Source organism: Grammomys surdaster, unplaced genomic scaffold, assembly GCF_004785775.1.
Source record: "Grammomys surdaster isolate TR1022 unplaced genomic scaffold, NIH_TR_1.0 125789, whole genome shotgun sequence".
In the NCBI taxonomy this organism is placed as follows: Eukaryota; Metazoa; Chordata; class Mammalia; order Rodentia; family Muridae; genus Grammomys; species Grammomys surdaster.
Window position 1 is genome coordinate 3,716,828 of NW_021620620.1, and position 20,435 is coordinate 3,737,262.

General features: G+C 44.2%; 1 protein-coding gene across 2 annotated transcripts in view; it reads left to right on the plus strand.

Annotated features, from left to right (window-relative positions):
* Wdfy4 (WDFY family member 4) overlaps positions 1–20,435 on the plus strand; it is a 233,960-nt gene that overhangs the window by 145,088 nt on the left and 68,437 nt on the right. For both annotated transcript variants that reach the window (XM_028789147.1, XM_028789149.1), the window contains exons 42-45: positions 784–835; positions 2,155–2,336; positions 12,156–12,304; positions 17,836–17,956. In XM_028789147.1, the coding sequence (XP_028644980.1) occupies positions 784–835; positions 2,155–2,336; positions 12,156–12,304; positions 17,836–17,956 (504 nt within the window). The remainder of the gene's footprint in view (positions 1–783; positions 836–2,154; positions 2,337–12,155; positions 12,305–17,835; positions 17,957–20,435) is intronic.

The following is a 20,435-nucleotide window of genomic DNA, read 5'->3' on the forward strand; positions in this document are numbered from 1 at the left end:
CTCATAGAACTAGATCATCAGAAACATATTTTCTTTATTTTAAGGGGCAGAAGTCATTTGAATCTATTTTATAGTGAATAAAGAAAAAAACTTGGCAATAGTTTTTCATGTCCTCATTGAACATTCATAATTTAAAATTATTATCATATGACAGCCTCTGGGAACATTGGGGTGCTGGATATTTTCTCATCATCCATTCCAAGATGTGGTGTTAGTTTTGTTCTCCAGTCTGTTACTCCAGCATCTTTATTCATACTAAGCCCCTCCCCAAAAACTAAATGAGAGTTTTATTTAATTTGTTTAGTAGTAGGCACTTGTATTTTAACTGTCATCAATGACTAGGAACCTGTAGTATATTTTTCTTCAAAATGTTTTTTAGGATTTGGGGGCAGGAGAAAGCTATCTTGTTCACTATGTGGGCAACAATGCCAAAGCTTGGCTCTGTAACTTGGTTACTGGTCCCTACGGCCTGCTGTCTAGCCCAGATCCTCTTCAGGCTGACCACATGTAGACATCCAGCATGCTGTCTAATCCCACCCTGGCATCTCCTTTGGTAATTACTGTAAATCCTACTTAAAGGAAGACTGCAGTTTCCAATCTCACCCAGAAACAATAAACACTTGTATTTTTACACGATCCTGTTGGATTTAGCCTATCCTTCCTCTTGTATCTGAGTCTGGAGTAACTTGAGGGGATTACACATCTATCTGTGAATTTGTGGAAAGGAATCGGGCACAAACACTGTTTGGGATTTATTTTCTCTTCTTTATCATCCTATTTCAGGAGATCCAAGATCGAAAGGGTGATGTTTCTCAGACAAATGCTGAAAACCAAGGTATCAAGTTTATAAATGTATCTTTTTCTTTTCGGTATTTAAACATGTTGCTGATTTCATTTAATACTTCACTAAAGATATTACTGTGTGTCTGTAGAGGGGAAAGGATGCTAGAAACAGGAGTTGTTGGCACACAAGCCTTTTAGTACTGTGCTTCAGAATGAAGGGGCGTTACTCCAGACCCAGACCTCTATGAGTGGGCAAGGTTTAGCAAGCTTCGAATAGTAAGTATGGGTGCCTCATCAATTTGATATATTGGGAAGACTTTTAAAGTGCCTTAAATCAATTCAAATAGATGTTTAGTATGTGATCACAACATGTAGAAGGATAGGATAATAATATATTTTAGAATAAAAATGGATGGTATAGCTATTTAATACCTTCACATTGAACTCTTCGATTACAAAAAACCGACATGACAATCATCAAATATGCCAGGCTTAAAGACAATGTGTAGAGTCACTTCTGACTTGCTGAAAATCTAGAACACACACACACACATGGGGGGGAGAGTTTTAATTTTGTGTTTTCACTTGTGACTATCTTTTCAGCAGTAAAGTTATATCTTCTAAACTCAGACCTGCAGCCTGTGAGTTCCTTGGGTCTTAGAGGTGGCCAGTGGCTACTCCTCAACTGGTGACAGCCTGGCTCTCTGCTGCCCGAGTAGCAGGTTTGCTTATGGGATTTCTGTCTGTCAGCTGGCAGTAACAAGAGCCCAGAACTGAGAACCTCAGGTTCTGATCTCAGTTTGTTTTCGGGTTCCATTGAGGTGGCATGGGACTCGAGATGACAATGTGCTCATTAGCTTCTTTTCTCGACACTCTAAGCTCCCAGCTCTGACGTCACAGCATCCTCACCTGCTCTACCTCTCTGAGGTAGGAGCTAAGTGGTGGGAAGTGTGTGCTGACTTTCCATAGGTATATCCTTGGGCTGCTTCCTCCTCTAGTTGGATGAGCAGAACCTATAGGTATCTGTAACCCTGGGCTTCCTAATATTGCCAGTACAGACCCTAATATGGAGGACCTCTTGCAAAAGAGTAATAAGGGCCTTCTCAGGTGACAGTCCATACAGAACATGCTCCACTCAGATGACAAAGCCAATGAGGACTGGCTCTGAGAGCAGCAGACACTTTCATCCTTCCAAATGTGAGGTTACCAGGTTGGAAGTTGTCAAAGAGCTGAGCTTCCTTCTTGGAACAGTGGAAGGGCACACTGGCCACCTCTACACCAGGGCCTCACAGATCCTCTCAGTAACAAAGGCTCATGCTATATGTTTCCCATTGTGATGTCATGTGGCTCACACCAAGACAATGTGTCCAGTTTTCACAACTGCAGATGAGCTGACAGCAGAGGAAGCTGAGAGCAGGCCAGATGAGGTGGGAGTGGATTGCACACAGTTGACCTTCTTTCCTGCTTTGCATGAAAGTCTGCACTCAGAAGACTTCTTGGAATTATGCCGGGAAAGACAAGTCATTTTACAAGAGCTTCTTGATGGAGAAAAGGTAACAAACACATTGGTAGAGTCTCAGTAATCCATTAAGACTGTCTGATGGCACAGAACTGGGATGACATAGCTCATACAGGGAATCTTCAATAATGTTCACACCTGCCCACTACATACAAAATGAGCAGAGGGGCCAGACTCCTAATTTCCATGGTCTCCTTTTATGCCCTATGTCAAAAACATCTACAAGACTCAAGCTAACAACCTGTTGTATGAAATGTCTTCTAAATGCTTCACCTGACCTTGTAGCAGTTCCTGGGCTTCGCATCAAACTCTGGCCACCCTGAAAAAATGCACCTACACCTGGAGAGGCACTATGTTTTGACATGTCCACCAGTATGTACCCAGGCCATCACTCGGGCCTAGGAGTGCATGGATTGAGTTGTGTGTAGTGTCATGAATCTTCCAAAGGATTGTCTGGAGGGGAAGTGTGTGCAAGCCTGTGGGACAGGCCAAAGCTGTTGGCACAAAATTTTGGGTCCTAGTGGGTGGTATTTGGGCAATCCATACTACATGTCCTGCCATGGCCACAGGAATGTGTATTAGCTTCAGATTGCTACAATGAAATAATTAAGATAGGTTATTTATAATGACAAAAACTTGTTTAGGCCCAGATTTTTAGAGTTCAAGTCCAACATAAAGTGAAATACATACATACATACATACATACATACATGCATACACACATACACACATACATTCACATACATACATACATATAAAACCAATAAAAATAAGTAAATATGAAAGATGCCCAACCCTGCAATGCTCTGTGTTAGTTTTCCATTGCTAACATATGGACATGAACTTAGTGACTTGAAACAATGCGCATTAACTTCCTGGGGAATCCAGCAGTGTGGGGCTCTGCTGGTTCAGATAGACGCTCAGATTATAGGGATGCTGCCAGTGGCTGGGGAGCCTCCTGGAGGCTCTGAGAATCCGTTCTTCTCCAGGCTCATTCAGATGCTAGCAGACTTTGGTCCATGCCTTTGCTTGTTATGAGGGTTTTGATGACTGTCAGCTGAGTCCTCCTCAGCTTCTTGGGGAATGCCCACATCCCTTGCCCTGTGGTCCCGTCTTCATCTTCCTGGGCAGCAAGCAGCTTGTGTCAAACCTTTCTTGCTGGTGAATCTCTCTGCTTCTGCCTTACCCAGCCTTTGTCTTCCCTTCTGTTGCTAATCTCTGCTGGACTCTTCTGCTGCTGGAATCAGAGCTCACCTTGGCCTCACCAGATGATCCAGGAAGCTCCCCAGAAGTTGGGCCCCCTCAGAGCAGCCATCTAGCCTATGTGGGATACCAGACTAAGATCTCAGGGGATGTCTTTGAGTTACAACCTCAAATACCCTTACACTGTATACTCTGTGTGCACCTCTCACCCAATGCCCATCTTCAGCTTCTGGGAAAACTCTATAGACATTCATTTGTTCTTAGTGGTAGTGGGGTCAGCCTTTCTGGGTACAACTGTGGGCAAGCTCTGAAGTTTATAGGCCTGGCTCAGAGGAATCGTAGTTCCAACCCCTTGCAGCCGACAAAAATCTTTTGCACATTCTCTATGTCTGAGAGTCCGGTCTTCACCGTTGTATGGCTTTCTCAGGCACATGCACCATCCAGCCTTCCTGGAGTCTCATTCCAGTGGGCTAGGATCTGCACTGTGTTGAAGTGACTGTCTGCCTTTCCCATATAGAGACGAGACAAGCAGCAGGAACTTCATCCTCCCTGGGGTTTTATTTAAGCTTCAATTTTTCTTGGCTTCCCTGTCACACAGCAGGACGCTGTCACAGTGCCCAGCAGGGGTCCCTAGAATGTGCTTGAATCCCAGCATGGGTAGAAAGATGTAAAAAAGCTGAAACTGCCAACTCTCACTTAGTGCTTGTGATTCTGTACCTGTAGGGAGAGGCTGGTTGAGGGAGAAGGAAATCCAACATCAGCAACCTGGAACTGGAAGCAGACATTTGTAGGAGATAAGTCTCATGCAGGCTGAGCACTGGTGCTTTCCAAGTGTTGCTTGGATTCATTTCATAGGTTGTGCTTGATATCTCCTGCATAGGTCACATGCCTGGTCGTCAAGACATAGTGTTGGTCTATTGTGGCCATAGCTCTGATCTATAATGACCCCATCTCTGGTCTATCAGTCTTATCCCTAGTCTACCTTTATAACTGGACTTTTAGCTACTTTATTGGGTTTTTAAATCTACCTCTCTCTCAAACCTTATTCTGTCCTTGCAACCCACAAGGTAGGAGAGAAATAAAGTTAGAGAGGAAAGAGGGTGTCGATCTTTTTAGACTACTTCCTACTGATTAGGGGCATCGAGTTTCTTGAGGCAAGTCTGGTCTTTGTTGTCAGGATATCTCCAACCAGCAACCAGAAATCCAGCAAGCAGCAAGCAGCAAACAGCAAACAGCGTTGGAAAGAGCCTCAACTTCTGCCTCTCTTGGGGCTCTGGCATTTATGTACCTTGTGAAGAGTTACCAGAATGCAAAATGTAAACTATCTTCAGCTGGCAAAATCATGCACCTGCGAGAGCACAGGACTAATCATGATCAGATGCTGGGGACAATATGAAGTAGCCCACGTCTGTTTTAATCCCACACCTGGGATTAAAACAAAAACATATTCCTAGGTTTTGTTATGTTATGTTATGTTATGTTATGTTATGTTATGTTATGTTATGTTATGTTATGTTATGGGAAGTGAACTTTCTCAGTACACACCATGGGCTTGTGCTTGGCATACTCTGACTTTAACTCTAGTGTGCCATGCCTGATTACTAGTGTATGATTATCTTATTTCTGTGCTTTCATGGCCTTATCCCTTGTCCTCGGTGATGTCGCTTGGCCTACCATTGCCTTTTGTCAAACATGGAACTAGAGTTTGAGGTGGGATGTGCGGGTGCAGGGACTTTGAAATATGAACACTCTCGAGCAAATATAAAGTTTACCTATGTCTTCACAAGACAGCTGATCTCCAACATTTTCCAAATTTCCTGGGACAGGACATGGCAGTGTAGCCATGTTTGCACCTCAGAGTCTCATTCTTCCTCCACCTTCCCCCACCCTGACCCCTCGCTGGCTCAATGCCCTTTATTCTTATTCTTAGAGACCCCAGGGCATAACTTCCTTCTAGTGAACCTGGTGGTCTGTCTCTGCTGAGACATTTGGAGTTGCAGGATCTATCCAGGACCCAGGGAAGTCACAGCCCTGGGACTCCAGGGTGGCTTCAGCAGAACTCATTTCCCTGTGTGATCAGCTGAGCCCGCGCTGCCTCCAGCAATACCTGGGAAGGTAATTATTCCGTTACTAGCGCTGCCTTTGCACCATTGATTAATGATTCCCAGAACTACAGCACATTTCCCTGCAAACAGCTCCATTTGCTGTTTGTGTGGTGGATTTAATGCATGTTAATTGTGGGCCCGTCAGTCACTACATTCGGGGATAGTATCTCATATCCTTCCATGGAGCTTCTGGATCCATCCAGACTTAGAACTCCATTCCAGTGTTAGATTCTTTCTGCTGTTTGTTATTCTCTTTGATTACATGACAAATTAAATAGCTAATTTTTTTGCATATAAACTAAATGTCAAATATGACTTTGACCACGGTAGCCAGATCAAAGGGAGAAATTTTTGCTCTGGACAGCATCTCTCACAGGCTCCCGGGTATTTTTAACTAAAGCTGCTAGCAGAAGGCTAACAAGGGCATTAACATTGTTGTTTCCGAACTGCCTGCTTCAGTGAATCACTAGGACTTGTTAAAAAGCACAGCTGCCCACATCATCCCTTCTTAATGCTTTCTGAGGCCCTCTGCAACATACTTTTTACACAAGGTAGCTGCAAATTGACCTATAATTGCCTTCCTCGTTTCTGTACATTCATAACCATATATATATATATACATGTGCACATACATATATGCACACACATACATGTTCATGGATGACCCTTTTCCTAATTATGCAGAAGTGCTTCTTACACACACACACGTATGTATGTATGTATTTATGTATGGTAACTAATTCAGCCTTGGGGTCACCTCTCTGTGACTTAGTCACTCTCGTGTAGCCCATGGTAGACAACTTTCACTGCATTTTCAAAAGCCTGTCCTTTCCTACCTTAGCTTTAGAGCAGCCTCAGTTAGACCATAAACCTCTTGAAGGTACGATTCCATTCCCTCTGTGTCTCCAGTGGGTGGGCCACTTGCTAATACTGCTGTGTAAGAGTAAATTAAGGGAGAAACAAATAGAAAGGTGTATTTCAAGCAGCATGCTTACATCAGATGAAACAGCTTTGCTCTCTGCCTAGCCGGTGCTCTTGGCTCACCTTCTTAGTGGGTTTTCTTCGTATCATCTACAGCAGCATCTTCTAGGTGTGTTCTCAGAATGCTACTTCTAAGCCCCACCTCTGCCCCTGCTAAACTGGAGCCTTTAGGAAAGAAGTTTGTGCAGCAGCCTTGGTGACTGTTACATATTCTGCCCTTTCCAGGAAATACCCATTAGTTAGCTTTTTGTCACTGTGACAAAACGTTTGAGGAAAACAACTTTTAAAAAAAGATTTATTTTAGCTTTATTTGGCTCTGCTGCTTTAGGTCCGAGTTAAGGGAGAATATCATGGTGGCTGAAACATGTAGCAGGGATTGGTTGCTCACTGCTGACTAGGAAGCAGCAAGACAAAGTGAGCAGCCAGACAAAGGAAAGACCCAAAGTGACTCGATTTCTCCAGCTAGGGCCCACATGGCATGAAATGGCAAATCTATCCGTGGACTAATACATTGATTAATTAAGCTAGATTCCTCATGATCCAGCACCCATCAATTATCCTATCAGCCTTTAACACGGAAAGCCTTTGTAGTTTTTCAGATCTCAGCAGACCCTTAAGTCCAGGTTTAACACTCAGAGACCCTGGCTAGACACACTGTCAGTGAAGGGCTAGTGAGCATATCCTCAGGGACTGCCGTGGTGAGCACTGTGCTTTGAACTGTCTTTGGGGTTTGTGGTATGTTTCACATTACACTGGAGCAGGCAAACAGTGTCAAAGTCACTATCTTTCCACCTGGTCCCCAGAGCCTGCAGAGAGTGGAGGGAGGCCTGGCTTCATTGCTTACTGTGGAAGTGGCACAGCCTGGCAGGCAGGGGGCATCCCTGCTCCTTGTCTGGAAAAGAGTTCTTAAAGAGGCCCAGCGCTGTGCTTCTTTGCTTTATTGCTGCGTCGATGCATGCAAGCAAGTGGAACCTCCACGTTGTTTTAGGATGCTTTTCTCTCATTCCTACTGTGACTGAAGCTCAAGGTAATTGTCATCCACTTAGAAAAAGTAGACTTTTCCTGGGAATAAACCCAATTTTGATTTTGGTAGCCTGTCCCTTCTTGATAGTTTTAATTTAGTTTTTTTCTCAGCAGTATTTTTGAAAATCAAGTATACAATCAAACCCTCACACCCTCAGAGGCTATCAATGGATTCAACCACCTGTAAAGATATATATATATATATATATATATATATATATATATATATATATATATAACCCTTGCAGGCTCTAATCCATCCATTCTTCCTTAGACAATACAGTACAGCAGTGTAGACAGTACTGGCATGATATTAAGTATTATAAATTATCTATAAAGATTATTTAAAGCAATGGAAGGTGTAGAAGGGCCTCGAGTATCTGTGAAATTTGGTAACAGTGGACAGAAGTTCTAAAAGCATCCCCAAGGATACCAAGGGGTGATTAGACCTGAGCTTTTTGCTAGTCCTAATTGTATGTACTGAGGGCACAAGAAAGAGTTACATTGTTCACCTGCTCACAAATAGAAGAGAGAGATTAGAATAGGCGCGTGGGCTTCTCCAATAATGGCTGCTTCCACTGACCCCTCAGCCTTCCCACCTATAAACTTCAGTGCTGCACAAGATTATAGACTAATTATGCCACCAATAGCTTCCGAATGCGTGTGGTTGACCTTGCCCTTCCTAGACACATCGCCGAGACCTTGCTTTGTGACCATGCTCTCTCATGAGCTGACACCAAGTGACTCTGGTTGTTGTTGTCCCTCGTGTTTTATCTCCAGCCTCTCTGGCTTTCCAGACAACCTGTTGGTCACCACCCGCAGATGGAGGGATATTTACTTTCTTAGTTATCCACCCACTGGGAATGACCATACATCATCTAGCAGGTCTTTAAGAACTTCTCCTGGAGAAGCAAAAGTTTCCCTTGTCTGAAGTGATCGATAGCGTCGAGGCATGAGGGATTTCTTAGTCATGAGTAAACACGGATGGAGCCCTCTCAGGGCTAATTTAAATGGAAGAGCAGGTAATAGTTCACTTGGGCTCATTTTCTAGTTTTTAAAATGCCATTTCTTTTCTAGCAGAATCAATTTTTAAGCTATTAACCCAGCTCTCTTTAGACATTTTTTTTTCTTGTGGTTTGGTTTATTCTGGTTGTTACTTAAGCCTCCCCAAAGGGAAGCATCAGATCAGATTGTGGCATGTGCTCCAAAGCCTCACTGCAAGAACCGTGGGGGGTTTAAGGGGATGGTACTGAATGGAGGGGAGATGTTCTAGGGGTGCCTATGCCAGCGTTGGTGCTGTGGCTTCATGTGTCACCTTATGAACATGGGGATGGGACCTCCAAGTTTCACCTGCAAGAATGAAATACAAGATATACAAGAAAAGAAAACAATTTAAACAGCCTGGCATAATTCTCTGTTATCAGTCTGTATTGCTATACTACACTAAAGAACCTGAAGCTCGTTGCTTTGTGAAGAAAAGAGATTTCTTTAGGTTTATGAGTCTGAATGGCTGAGGACCCATATTTGGTGATTATCTTCTAGATGGCAGAGTCTCAGGGTGACACAGGGCATCACATAACAAGATACAGGGAGTGTGTGTAAATGTCCGTCTTTCTTCTGATGAAGTTCTTTATATACTAGTATTCTACATATTATTAAAATACTATAAATATAAATTTACTACATATACTAGGGGGTCTAGAAAGCCCCTCCTCTCTCCCCTCTTACTTTACAATGGGCATTAAACTTCGAGTCCTTGGGAAATATAGTCAAACTGAACTCAAGTTGTAACACCCTCCTGACAATGATGGCAAGGCATACATTTAGTGATGCTTCGCAAGGGAGCAGTTGGCAATAGCTATGGGAATTTAAAACCCTCACCCTGAGCTCCAGTCTTGCTCAGAGAACTTTATTCCTTCGGTGCACCCACCAATTCAAAGTAAAACATCCAGAATGAGTTTGGCAGCACTGCATATGCCAAATATTTTAAAGAACTTTAATCTATAAAAGATTGGTCAAATATGTTGTATGGAAATAGCTTGCAGCTATAGTGAAAATCAAAACCATCTACAGGAGGCCGTTAGGAAGGGGCCGTGTGGTGGGCTCTGCAAGGAAAAGACTAGCCGTAGCAAGGTAACTGAAGTATGGTGCTTATGTAACGACAGAAAAGTGTAAAGAAAGCCAGACTTACATTCAGAAGGCCTTTGCAAAGCAGCCAGACATCCCCTGATGCCTGGCCTGGTTCCCTCTAGTCTTTGAAATCTCACTGTAAAGAGAAACATCCCAAGACCACAGTGTACCGAATCCACCAAACCAAGTCATGGAGTCCACCAAACCACTGAATCCACAAAACCGAACCACTGAGTCTACGAAACCACAGAACCCACCAAGCTGAACCAATGAGTCCACTAAACTACTAAATCCACCAAGCCAAACCACCGAATCCACCAAACCACCGAATCCACCAATCCTAACCATTGAGTCTACCAAATAGCAAACTGATTGGATCTATGGTAAAGCCCTAACTGCCTTTTTCTAAAGGCCTCACCAGCTCAGGCTGTGCTTGCAGGAACTGAGCCTCAGCATAGGCTTTGCTAGAACAAACCTCATTCAAATCACAGTGCTGGTGAGACTTCCACTTACTTATCTAGTTTCTGAGATGGGGTTTGTGGTCCAGGTTGGCTTCAAACAAGCCTTGCAACTAATCCTCCTGGTTCAGAATCTCAAGTACTGGGAATACAGATGTATGCCACATTTAGCCTTTAGATCACTCCCCAGCTTACACACACACACCACAGACACACACACATTCACAAACACACACACTCACACACACATTCTTTCTTACACACACATACCACAGACTCACCCCCCACAAACACACACATGTACCACACACAGATACATACACACACACATACCATACACACACACACCACACACTCCATACATGAATCACACACACACACACACACACACCCTTACACACATACCTTCCCTCAGATCTTAGTACTGACGTTTACAGGTGTGCACAACACTCAGTCTTCCGGTCAATCTCTCCCAGTCACCCCTGCCCCTTCACACTTTAGTGCTGGCATTATAAATGTGTGCCACCTGCCTTTTAATTTTGCACTTGTAAGGACAGAAATACTTGGAGATAAATAATATGGACCTTGGCTTTATTCTTAGCCCCTTTGGGTTTCTTTCATTGTGTATTCATTCATGCTGGAATCTAAGTCTTTGTCACAGGTCAGAATCCCTGGAAAGCTAGCTAGGATCTCCACATGGATATGCTCTCAGGAAGTATTTTGGAGTGGAGAAGTCAGAAATGGCCTGGTACAGTTGTAATGCAAAGCTGATCACACCCAAACAGTGGCTCTGAATTCAGGCAAAGGGGCTCTAGCCTCGTGGCTCCATGTTGGCCTGTTGCTGGGGCAAGTTGTCACTGGGAAGGGATACAATCCTGCCTCGGGTGCTCTCTGTCAGTGAAGGAGTGTGGCCTGTGGTCCAGGAGCAAGCATCTACATGGATAATGAACATCCTGTAACCATATTTGTCTTGGCTTTACAAAGACAACAGTACCAAGCTTGCACTTGTTTCGAACATACTTGGGTTCTGTTACTGTCTCAACTACTCATTGGCTCTCACCAGATGGTCCCTGGACAAATGTTTGTCCCCAGTAAAACTCATCTCATTATGAACTGGGGAATGCTTTGTTTGTTATGGAGCTTAATGTAAGAGAAATGACTTTGACATGCTTAGGAACCACAGCAGTGAGTCCCAAGTGGTACAGCTACAAAACACTCCTCAGCATAAGGCCCAGGAAATGTTGCAGAAGAAGGGGCCAGGGAGATTGTAAGAGCCAGAGAATCAGAAAATTTGTTGTGATATGTGTCTCCTAGGAATGTCAGAAGATACTCCTAGAAAACTTACCAACATGACTGCCTAAACATGAGCCAAGCCAAAACAAGAACAAGAGATGTGCTAATGGGGATAGGAGAAAGCAAAAGAGGCTTCATACTACACAAAGAACTGCAGGCAGCTAAGGAATGCTGAAAGTAGGAGAAATAGTCTCCTGTTGGAACACATGAATTGGTTATTCAATACCAAATGTTTCAAGTAACATTATATAGACTGAACAGGTTGTATTTAAAATACATGTATAGTTTTATATATACAAAAATTAATAGCAATAGAAGTTTTGAATTTGAAAGGGAGTAAGGAGGGATATGTCAGTGGGTTTGGAGGGATGAAAGGGAAGGGAGAAATGTATAATTATAATCTCAAAAATAAGGAATATATATATTTTTAAATGACATCCAGATGGATTGATTAGGGTGGTTGTGCCCGTGGGTAGATTAAAAACTACACGGGGTGACGGGTATCAATGTTCTACTTGGGTTGTGGTTGAGATAGAATAGCCTGTCATTCTTGCAAGGTACTACCACTGAGATCTCCAAATGTCCTGTGAGTTCTTCATAAAAATTATGAGCATGTTAGCCAGGCATGCAGTCTGACTCTAGCACCCTCTCTCCCTCCAGGTGTCACAGAAGCTCCCCATGGTGATTGTGCAAGGCCACCTGGTCTCAGAGGGGATCCTGCTCTTTGGCCAGCAACACTTCTACATCTGTGAGAACTTTACTCTGTCTCCTACAGGCGATGTCTACTGTACCCAGCACTGCTTATCCAAGTGAGTTCTCCACTTCCCCTAGCAGATTCCTCCAAGCCAGCTTACTTCTGGTTCCTTCTCTTCCCCTTCCTACTGTTTACATGGGCTACACTGGCAGGCTTCTTGGAAAAGAGGTCAGAGCACACAGTCATTCATAGTTGTACAGCATCCTGCCTCTGATGTGGTAATGGAGAGCTGCCTGATGATGTGGCTAAGATCCAATAAGGGCTGCAATTTGGATAGGACTTTCCAAGCCATTATCCAGGTAGGGTGGCACATGGGTTATCCCAACACTCAGGAGGCTGGGGCAGGGAAATTCCAAGTTTGAGGCCAGCAAGAGCTATAAGTGAGAATCATACCTCAAGAAAGACAATGCAAAGTGACCAAATGAGAAACGGAAGTGGAGTCTTCCATCTTTACCACAACTAGAAGCAGACGTCTTAGCAGGAAATCTCAAGGCCCCTCTGTAGTGACAGATGTTTGCTCTTTCGGGGTTCAGCCAGCTCCTACTGACTAGTACCCCACTCTGTGCTCATGAAGGACAAGCATCCGAAGTCAGACCGATAGTGATTTGCAGTTGTCAAGTTGTATGTTTTCTCACAGTCTTTGCTCTTGGTAAAAGGAAAGTTGTTCACTGTGCTCTGCCATGGTTCCTATGAAGACAGAGCAACTTCTTAGTCTAGCGACTTTCAAAGTGACTTACTCTAGAGTCACCCAGAGGGATCATTGGAACACAGACTTCTGGGCTCTGCCCTTTCTCTAGTTTCTAATTCAGTAAGTCTGGTGGGATCTGATATTTTGCCAGCTCCTAGCTCAGGCTGACTCTACTAGTCACCAGGGAATATATACTTTGAAAGCCATTGTTTTTGGATGTTGGCAAAGAATCCAGTCTTGACCTCTCAGTAGTAAGAGTTTCAACTCCCTGCTATCATGCTTTCAGGAAGCCAGAGTTAAAGGGTATGTGCAAGAGTGTATGCCAACACACGCTGTTTAGATTAGGGTTGAAATTTGCTTTATTATACTTACTGATGTCCTCTTTTGCTAATTTCCATCTTTTATTCATACCAAAACCTCTGCCGTTGCTACAAGCCTTTGATGATTTTCCAAAGCTGGAGGAGTATAATTAATACTTGGCACACTCATTCCATCTTCTCACGCATGTTTTATTGATACTGATCAATACAGACAGTGGGTCCGCAGGCTGGCCTTTCTATGCAGATGAAAGCTTTCTGCTCTTTCTACTGCTCAGCATGCCCGTGTAATGACATGCACAACCTATTGCTTCAAGCTTCACTTGGGCTTGGATTAAGCTGGCCTTAGATAAGATGCTATTGATCAGCTACACTTTGTTTTACTCATCAAGTTTTCTATCCCTGCACTTGTAATAGAAGCCTGGTGGTTGGACACTTGACTTGTAATGGTGAGAGTGATTTCCCTTGTCTGGAAATTTACTTTCTAAAATACAGATTGAGTGGAAACGACTGGCTGACTACGTTGGGTATCTCCAGGAAATTGCCTGGGTATTTTTAGTCACTCCAAGGAGGTGTTTGTTAATCAGACAGTCACTGCCCCCAATCTTCTCTAAGGTATGAGAAGGTGCTGGCACTACTAGAGAAGCAGATGTCCCAGCCAGGCTCCAAGATCCTGTCAGATCAATGGGAATTAGGTCTTATTTTGACCATGGAGACTAAGGAAGGTACATAAATAAGCCTGTCAAAAATAAAGCTCGACCAACCCTGAAATGCTTCTCTAAAAGCCATCGAATTGAGCATAGCTGAGCATTAGACCTTGAAAGAACCTTGCTGCTGCACCATAAAAATATCTCCAATCAAGTCCATGAACACTAAGCACCTCATAGGTAACTGGACTTACGCGTGTTCTGCAGAGGTGAAGAAGGTCCAGAGAAGCTTGGCTTTTAGTAGTACTGGGCTCTCTCCTCAGTGGAATGTTTAGTGGCTGAATTAGATTTTTAGAGCTGTCAAGAATTAGGTGGCCTAAAAGGATCACAGAATTTGATACTTACACAGCCTTACAGGCTAAAAAGGATGAATCAAGGTGTCAGCAGCCTTTTCTTAGCTGCTCAAGGGAAGAAGTCTTCCTTTCCCCTCAGCTTCTGGTGTCTGGGCAATTCTTGGGATTCCATGGATTGTATATACACACACACACCAGCTACACAGCTGTCTTCTTTCTTGGGTCTTCACAGAAGTCCCCTTTTATGATGTCAGCAGTTGTATTGGATTAGAGCTCACTCCAGTGACTTGATTTTAACTTGATGGCTTTTAGAAATGTCCCAATTTCAAGTAAAGTCACATCATGACATAAACATATCTCTTTAGGAAGTCACAGTTCTACCCTAAACAGTGGCATTCATGGGAACCTTGGAGGTCAGATATAGAACACTTGTTTCCTGCTCATGGATAGTGTTGGGCATCACTTCTCTGTTGAGTTCAGTTCTACAAAGTTACTAAACATCTACCATGTGTGCAACACGGTGGTGGCTCTACAGCTACAGTGACATGATATCTCTAAAGAGTATAGATTCCTGAGCGATTCCAGCTATGCACTACCAGTTCATTCTGACAAAATTGAGTGACTTCACGTAGAGGCAGACTAAAGTATATTTTACTTTGAAACCTACTTCAGCTGTTGAAGACTAGGCCAGTCAGCATCACAACTATCATTTACCTGACATGGTGGGTTTCCCTGATATAATTATTAAAATTTATCTTAAAGTTACTCTAGACAATTTTATAAGTCGAGATGATTGCCTGGAAGTAGAACTCTGAGCAGCGTCCTGTGACCTGCAACAACAGATCCTCCCAATAATTAACAAAGACCAACCTGCTCCTTCCTTCCCATTAACCTTGGATGTCTGAGCACCGATCTATTTTGATTTATTCAGCATGATATGTAAGAATGATTACCTAGAGCACCCAGTGACACCTGTATAAATACTGTATGTGACCAACATAAACCTGAATGTCAACAGTGAACTCAACAATGGACATAGTTTAACTTTTCTGAGGATCCATTGTCTGCCCATGTCTGTCTACATGGTTATGCAGATTCTACAGGCATGAGAAAAACATGGCTGTTTCTTTTCTCCCCAAAGCTCCATGTTCCAGTACTGGCAGCCCACAGTTTATGGGTGTTGGTTGTGGGACACATAACATGAGGTAAACTAAAAAGTGGGAGCTGGAGAGGGCTCCACAAAAACTCTGAGGAAAGCCTCCAAGGACACTGCTGAATGAACCTGAGTTTAAGAGTCAAGAGGACCTGGGTTTGATGCAATAGTAAAATGCAACCTTGAGGGAAGTATTGCCTCTGGAAAGCAGCTTCCAGATTTATAATTGGAAAAGGGCATGGTACATGGTTGGGGAGACTCATATAGGATCAAAATAAACACTGGATAAAACTCCTTAGTGCTGAGCCGTTAGGGAGCATGGCAGTCACTTAGCAAGCATCCACAAAGCTCAGGAAGATAAGGTGACAGAAGCTATGATCAAAGGACTCTACTTGGCCCAGCCTGCACAGGAGATGCTGGACAACTCTGGAGGCACTAAGGTATAGAGAGGGGTTTCCTAGGTCTCATAGCAGGAGCCTATAGAGTACAAGAAAGATTAGTGGTTGTCCCACCAGACCTTGGCCTGAATGATGTTTAGCATAAGCAAAAGCTTTGTGGATGCTTGCTAAGTGACTGCAATGCTCCCTAACGGCTCAGCACTAAGGAGTTTTATCCAGTGTTTATTTTGATCCTATATGAGTCTCCCCAACCGTGTACCATGCCCTTTTCCAATTATAAATCTGGAAGCTGCTTTCCAGAGGCAATACTTCCCTCAAGATTGCATTTTACTATTGCATCAAACCCAGGTCCTCTTGACTCTTAAACTCAGGTTCATTCAGTAGTGTCCTTGGAGGCTTTCCTCAGAGTTTTTGTGGAGCCCGCACCCCTCCCAACCCCAATCCCTGGGAAAGTCAGAAATACTTGGAAACAACTCAACTTCGACCCAGTGGTGGCTCTAGTAAGGCACAATGGGCTCCAGCCAGCAACAGCCTCCTGGCCAAGGCTTTCAAAACCAAAACCACATTTTCTCTTTGATTAGCCCTATAGTGATGTGGCTCTGAGCAGAGGGTCCAGGAGGGCTGCTCTGAGGAGGGCCAGGAGGGGTTGCAAGGAGCCTGAGTGTGTGTCCTTGAAGATATCTGTATAAGGAGCTACCCAGAGATTCTGGACTTCCACCTTGTCCTACAGGAACCATCAACTCAATGTGAAAGTTCAAGATCCTCATAGTATGGAACCTGGGCCACCGATGACTAGACTAGAAACCCCCACCAAGTCTGTGAGAACCTGACTCCTCTCAGCCACAGAATGGTGGCATGGCAACCTCATGGGCTCCTCTGGGGCTAGCACCAGGAGGAGATGAAAGAGTTTGCCTGCCACTACCCCTCTCCCCCATATCTATCCCTTGGCAAGGATTCATTCACCTCTGACCTCTCTAGGCCTCTGATTAGGATATGAATTTCTTTAGCATTGATATGTTTGGGCAGGTGTCATTTATCTGAATGGGAAATCTTATCAGAATGTTCACAATATTTGTGGTGATATATACAGAGTTTGAGATACAATAAAATATAAATTAAAAAAATTGGCTATATGGCCTAGCTATTAATAAATGGATCTGTCTATAAAAAGAGTTAATTTTATTTCCCAAGACTCCATCTGTGTGAGTGCTGAGAGCTCCCCCACTCACCTCAAATACACAGAATGTTCTCTTTGGGAATAAGTATCCAGACAACTCTCAGGTCCTCTGCCCTCTCCACTTGCTCCCAAGGAGGCAGGCTCATTCTGAGCCTTTTGATGGAAAGCCTCCTGAGATTCCTATGTAGTCCCCTTCCTGGACCGTCTTCTATGTTCTACAGGCTACCCCTCCATGTTGCAGGAGGTGGGACTTAGGTCACACATGTCTCTGCTCTGTTCTTTGGTAGGATGCTGGTTGCCCTCAAAGGCCTAGCTTTAAAAGAGAATTTAAAAGGTAATCAATACTTTTCTGACAACAAAGCATGGATCTTGCACACTAAATGAGTTCCAGCATCTGGTTCTTTCTGCCATGTGATTATACCATGTCTTCTAATTCAATGGCTCTATCTCATGACAGGTACATTCAACAACTCTGGATGGTCTATCTGAACAGCTTGCAGGGCCACTAAAAACTCAGGATTGGAGGAAGTGGGTCCAAAGTACAAAGATCCATGTGGTGTAACAAATTTACAGACTTCTGAACCTAGAAAGTTTTTAATATACCCTGCCCCTGCGCCCTGGGTCCACATGACACTCCACCCACGAGGCTAGCTCTCCGTGTACTCTTCAAGGGCAGGACTGAGTAGAGGCCATCAGCTCATCAAACCAGTAAAGCAGTTGGCATAACTAGAGCCTTCTTCCAGTGTAACTCTGAACTGTGGGGCCAGTACTGGGTAGTAACTGGGGGCAGCTTCTAAGTACCTCTCTTATGGATGTCCACATGTGTGTACAACATATCTTGTTTCCTTTTCAGTATCAGCGATCCCTTCATTTTCAACATGTGCAGCAAAGACCGGTCCTCTGACCATTACTCCTGCGAGCGCCATGCCTACAGCGACCTCAGAGAGCTCCGGCAGGCCCGCTTTCTCCTTCAGGTTAGTTGAGGGGCCCTGACCCACCCAGGGTGTAAGGAGAGTTTGCTTATCATGGCGTAGGTGAACCAGACGTTATCAGAGATATATCTCTGTGATCCATCTTGGCTCTTATGCACAGCCCAGAACTCTTGTGGAGAAACCTTGAATATCACTTCCCTGGGCTTCATCTGGATCCCAGTGGACTTAGAGCTCTAGCAATCTCAACAGGCTCTCCAGCCAGGGAAAAATCTGCTGGGCTATTCTTGCTCACTGAGTCTTCTGAAAGTCAGCATCTTCTCTGTGATATAAAACTATGCTGAAGCTTTAGGAATTGTGAGCCTCACAGAGAGCTTGTGACCCAGAGGCAGCCTAAATACATCACCAATCTCCTCCTGACTTCCTCCAGGACTTGCTCAGCTCTGAGCTTCACATTATCTCCTAAGCCAAATGATTTAGGAACCTGATGACTGTCCCCTCTGACACACCTTCCAGAACATGTCTACTGCCTACAAGGACTTCCTATGTCCTAAATAGAGATGGAGAGGCTCCTGTAAGGGAATGAGCTCAGCCATGAGCTCCTGCACAACTTTCTGCATAGAACATTCCATTTAGAAGGATCACCTGCAGCATGAGTAGGATGAAGAGCTCTGGGCCCCAGTGTTGTACACCCCCAAATACCACCATCAGTCTGACCATCAGCAAGGACAGGGCTGCCTCCCCAGGCCTTCAAGGCAGCTTCAGGACATAGGAAGATGAGGGACTGGTCAATGTAATTCAAGGGGCTGGCTTAGCCCCCTTTGCTCCCAAGGGCAATGCATTTCTATGCCCACTCTATCCTGTTTTAGCTCCCAAATAAATGCCACAGAGACCTGCTATATTTTATTAACAAGCTGCAAGCTCTATAACTGGGCAGGTACTTATCTATTCTAACCCTACTATGCTAGCTTGGCTATTTCCCAGCCATGTGGTCCTTTACCTGAAATCTGAGTCTTGCTCAGGCTCTCTCTGATCCATGTGTGTCTTCATGATGACTCCTACTGGTCCCTCCATACCTTCTCTTCCTCTCCTCCCTTGCTTGTCTCTTTGGAATCCTCTGACTGGGATCAGAAGCCCTGTCTTCTCTCTTTCCTCTGACAGTTATTGGCTGAATCAGTTCTTTATTAACCAATCAGAGGTGATGGAAAACAGTTTTTCATAACATTGAGACCACAGATGCTAGACCATGCCAACTCCCAGACTTCAACCAGATGTCTGGACATAGAAATCAGCATCTGAATACACAGTGCACAAAACCATTCCCAACAGGAGAAGACCAGGATTTATCCCTCTCTGCAGTTTCTGGGATACTTCCCAAGGACAGAAAGAGGCACTACTTGACTTGGAAGAATCTACTAAGGGCTCCTTAGATTTGTGGCTTCATTTGGGGCGTGTGGAACACTTTAACTCTTCATGTAAGCCTCTTGCAAGAGCCTCATTATTCCCTAAAGCTTGAAGCTCAGGGAGATCTTTAGGGAGAGTAAATTCTAAAGAGCACCAGCTATCCTGCTGGCCCCTACTGAATCCATTGTTGCTATTTTTGCTTGAAGGATTTCCTGCTTATTTTTTCTGACCCTGAGCTCTTTCTAAAGGAAAAGAGGATGTGAGGAGGCAGAGTATGGAAGAAGTCTCTACCAAGAAGATGCCAGGCAAGGTAGCTGATCCTGGTACTCCCTTGATAACTTCTTTAGGCCACCTGACCCTCTGGTCATGGTAGTTGTGCCTTGCCTTTTCCACACTGTGCATACAGCACTGAACACATACTGTGCACACAGTGGATTGTTGTTCCCTTCCTAGGCTTCTATGCTTGTCTCGCAGGTTACCAAGTGTCACCAAGAGTGTGTGTGTTTCTTCCTTCCTAGGAAATAGCGATTGCTTACAGGCGGTTGTTTTCTGGATGGTTGTGAATGTCAGTAGGAGGGTATCCTTGTCTCCAGTGAACAGGGTAGTTGAGGGAGAAGCATGTATTATCCAGTTCTGGGTTCTCCCAGGAGAGTTAGAGCCAGTCACTCAAAGGACCTGGGTAAGCTGTAGCTTCTAGAGATTGGATTCTACTGTCTGTCTCCTTGTTATTTATGTTTCTCTTTGTAGAGAAAAGCATCCCATGTTCTTACATGTCTTGGTAAAAAGGGACTTGAAGGTACCCATATAAATACCCCTCTTGCTGGGATTACTGGGCTGAGAGAACTTACTGATTACCAGGAAAGCAAGTGGCGTTTATTGCTCATTGCCTAACCCTAGACCCAAGTCTTTGACCCTTGGGCCTCCTTGTCCAGACCTCAGTTTCCCTGGTTCTCCCACCACTCCTGGGAATTCTCCTTTCTTGATGCCACGTCATCTCCAAGGCTCATCCCACATCTGGAATTGTGTTCCTTCTTTCAAGTCTATTATATGAATAGATTGGAATAGAAGGAAGGGAGAGAGAGAGAGAGAGAGAGAGAGAGAGAGAGAGAGAGAGAGAGAG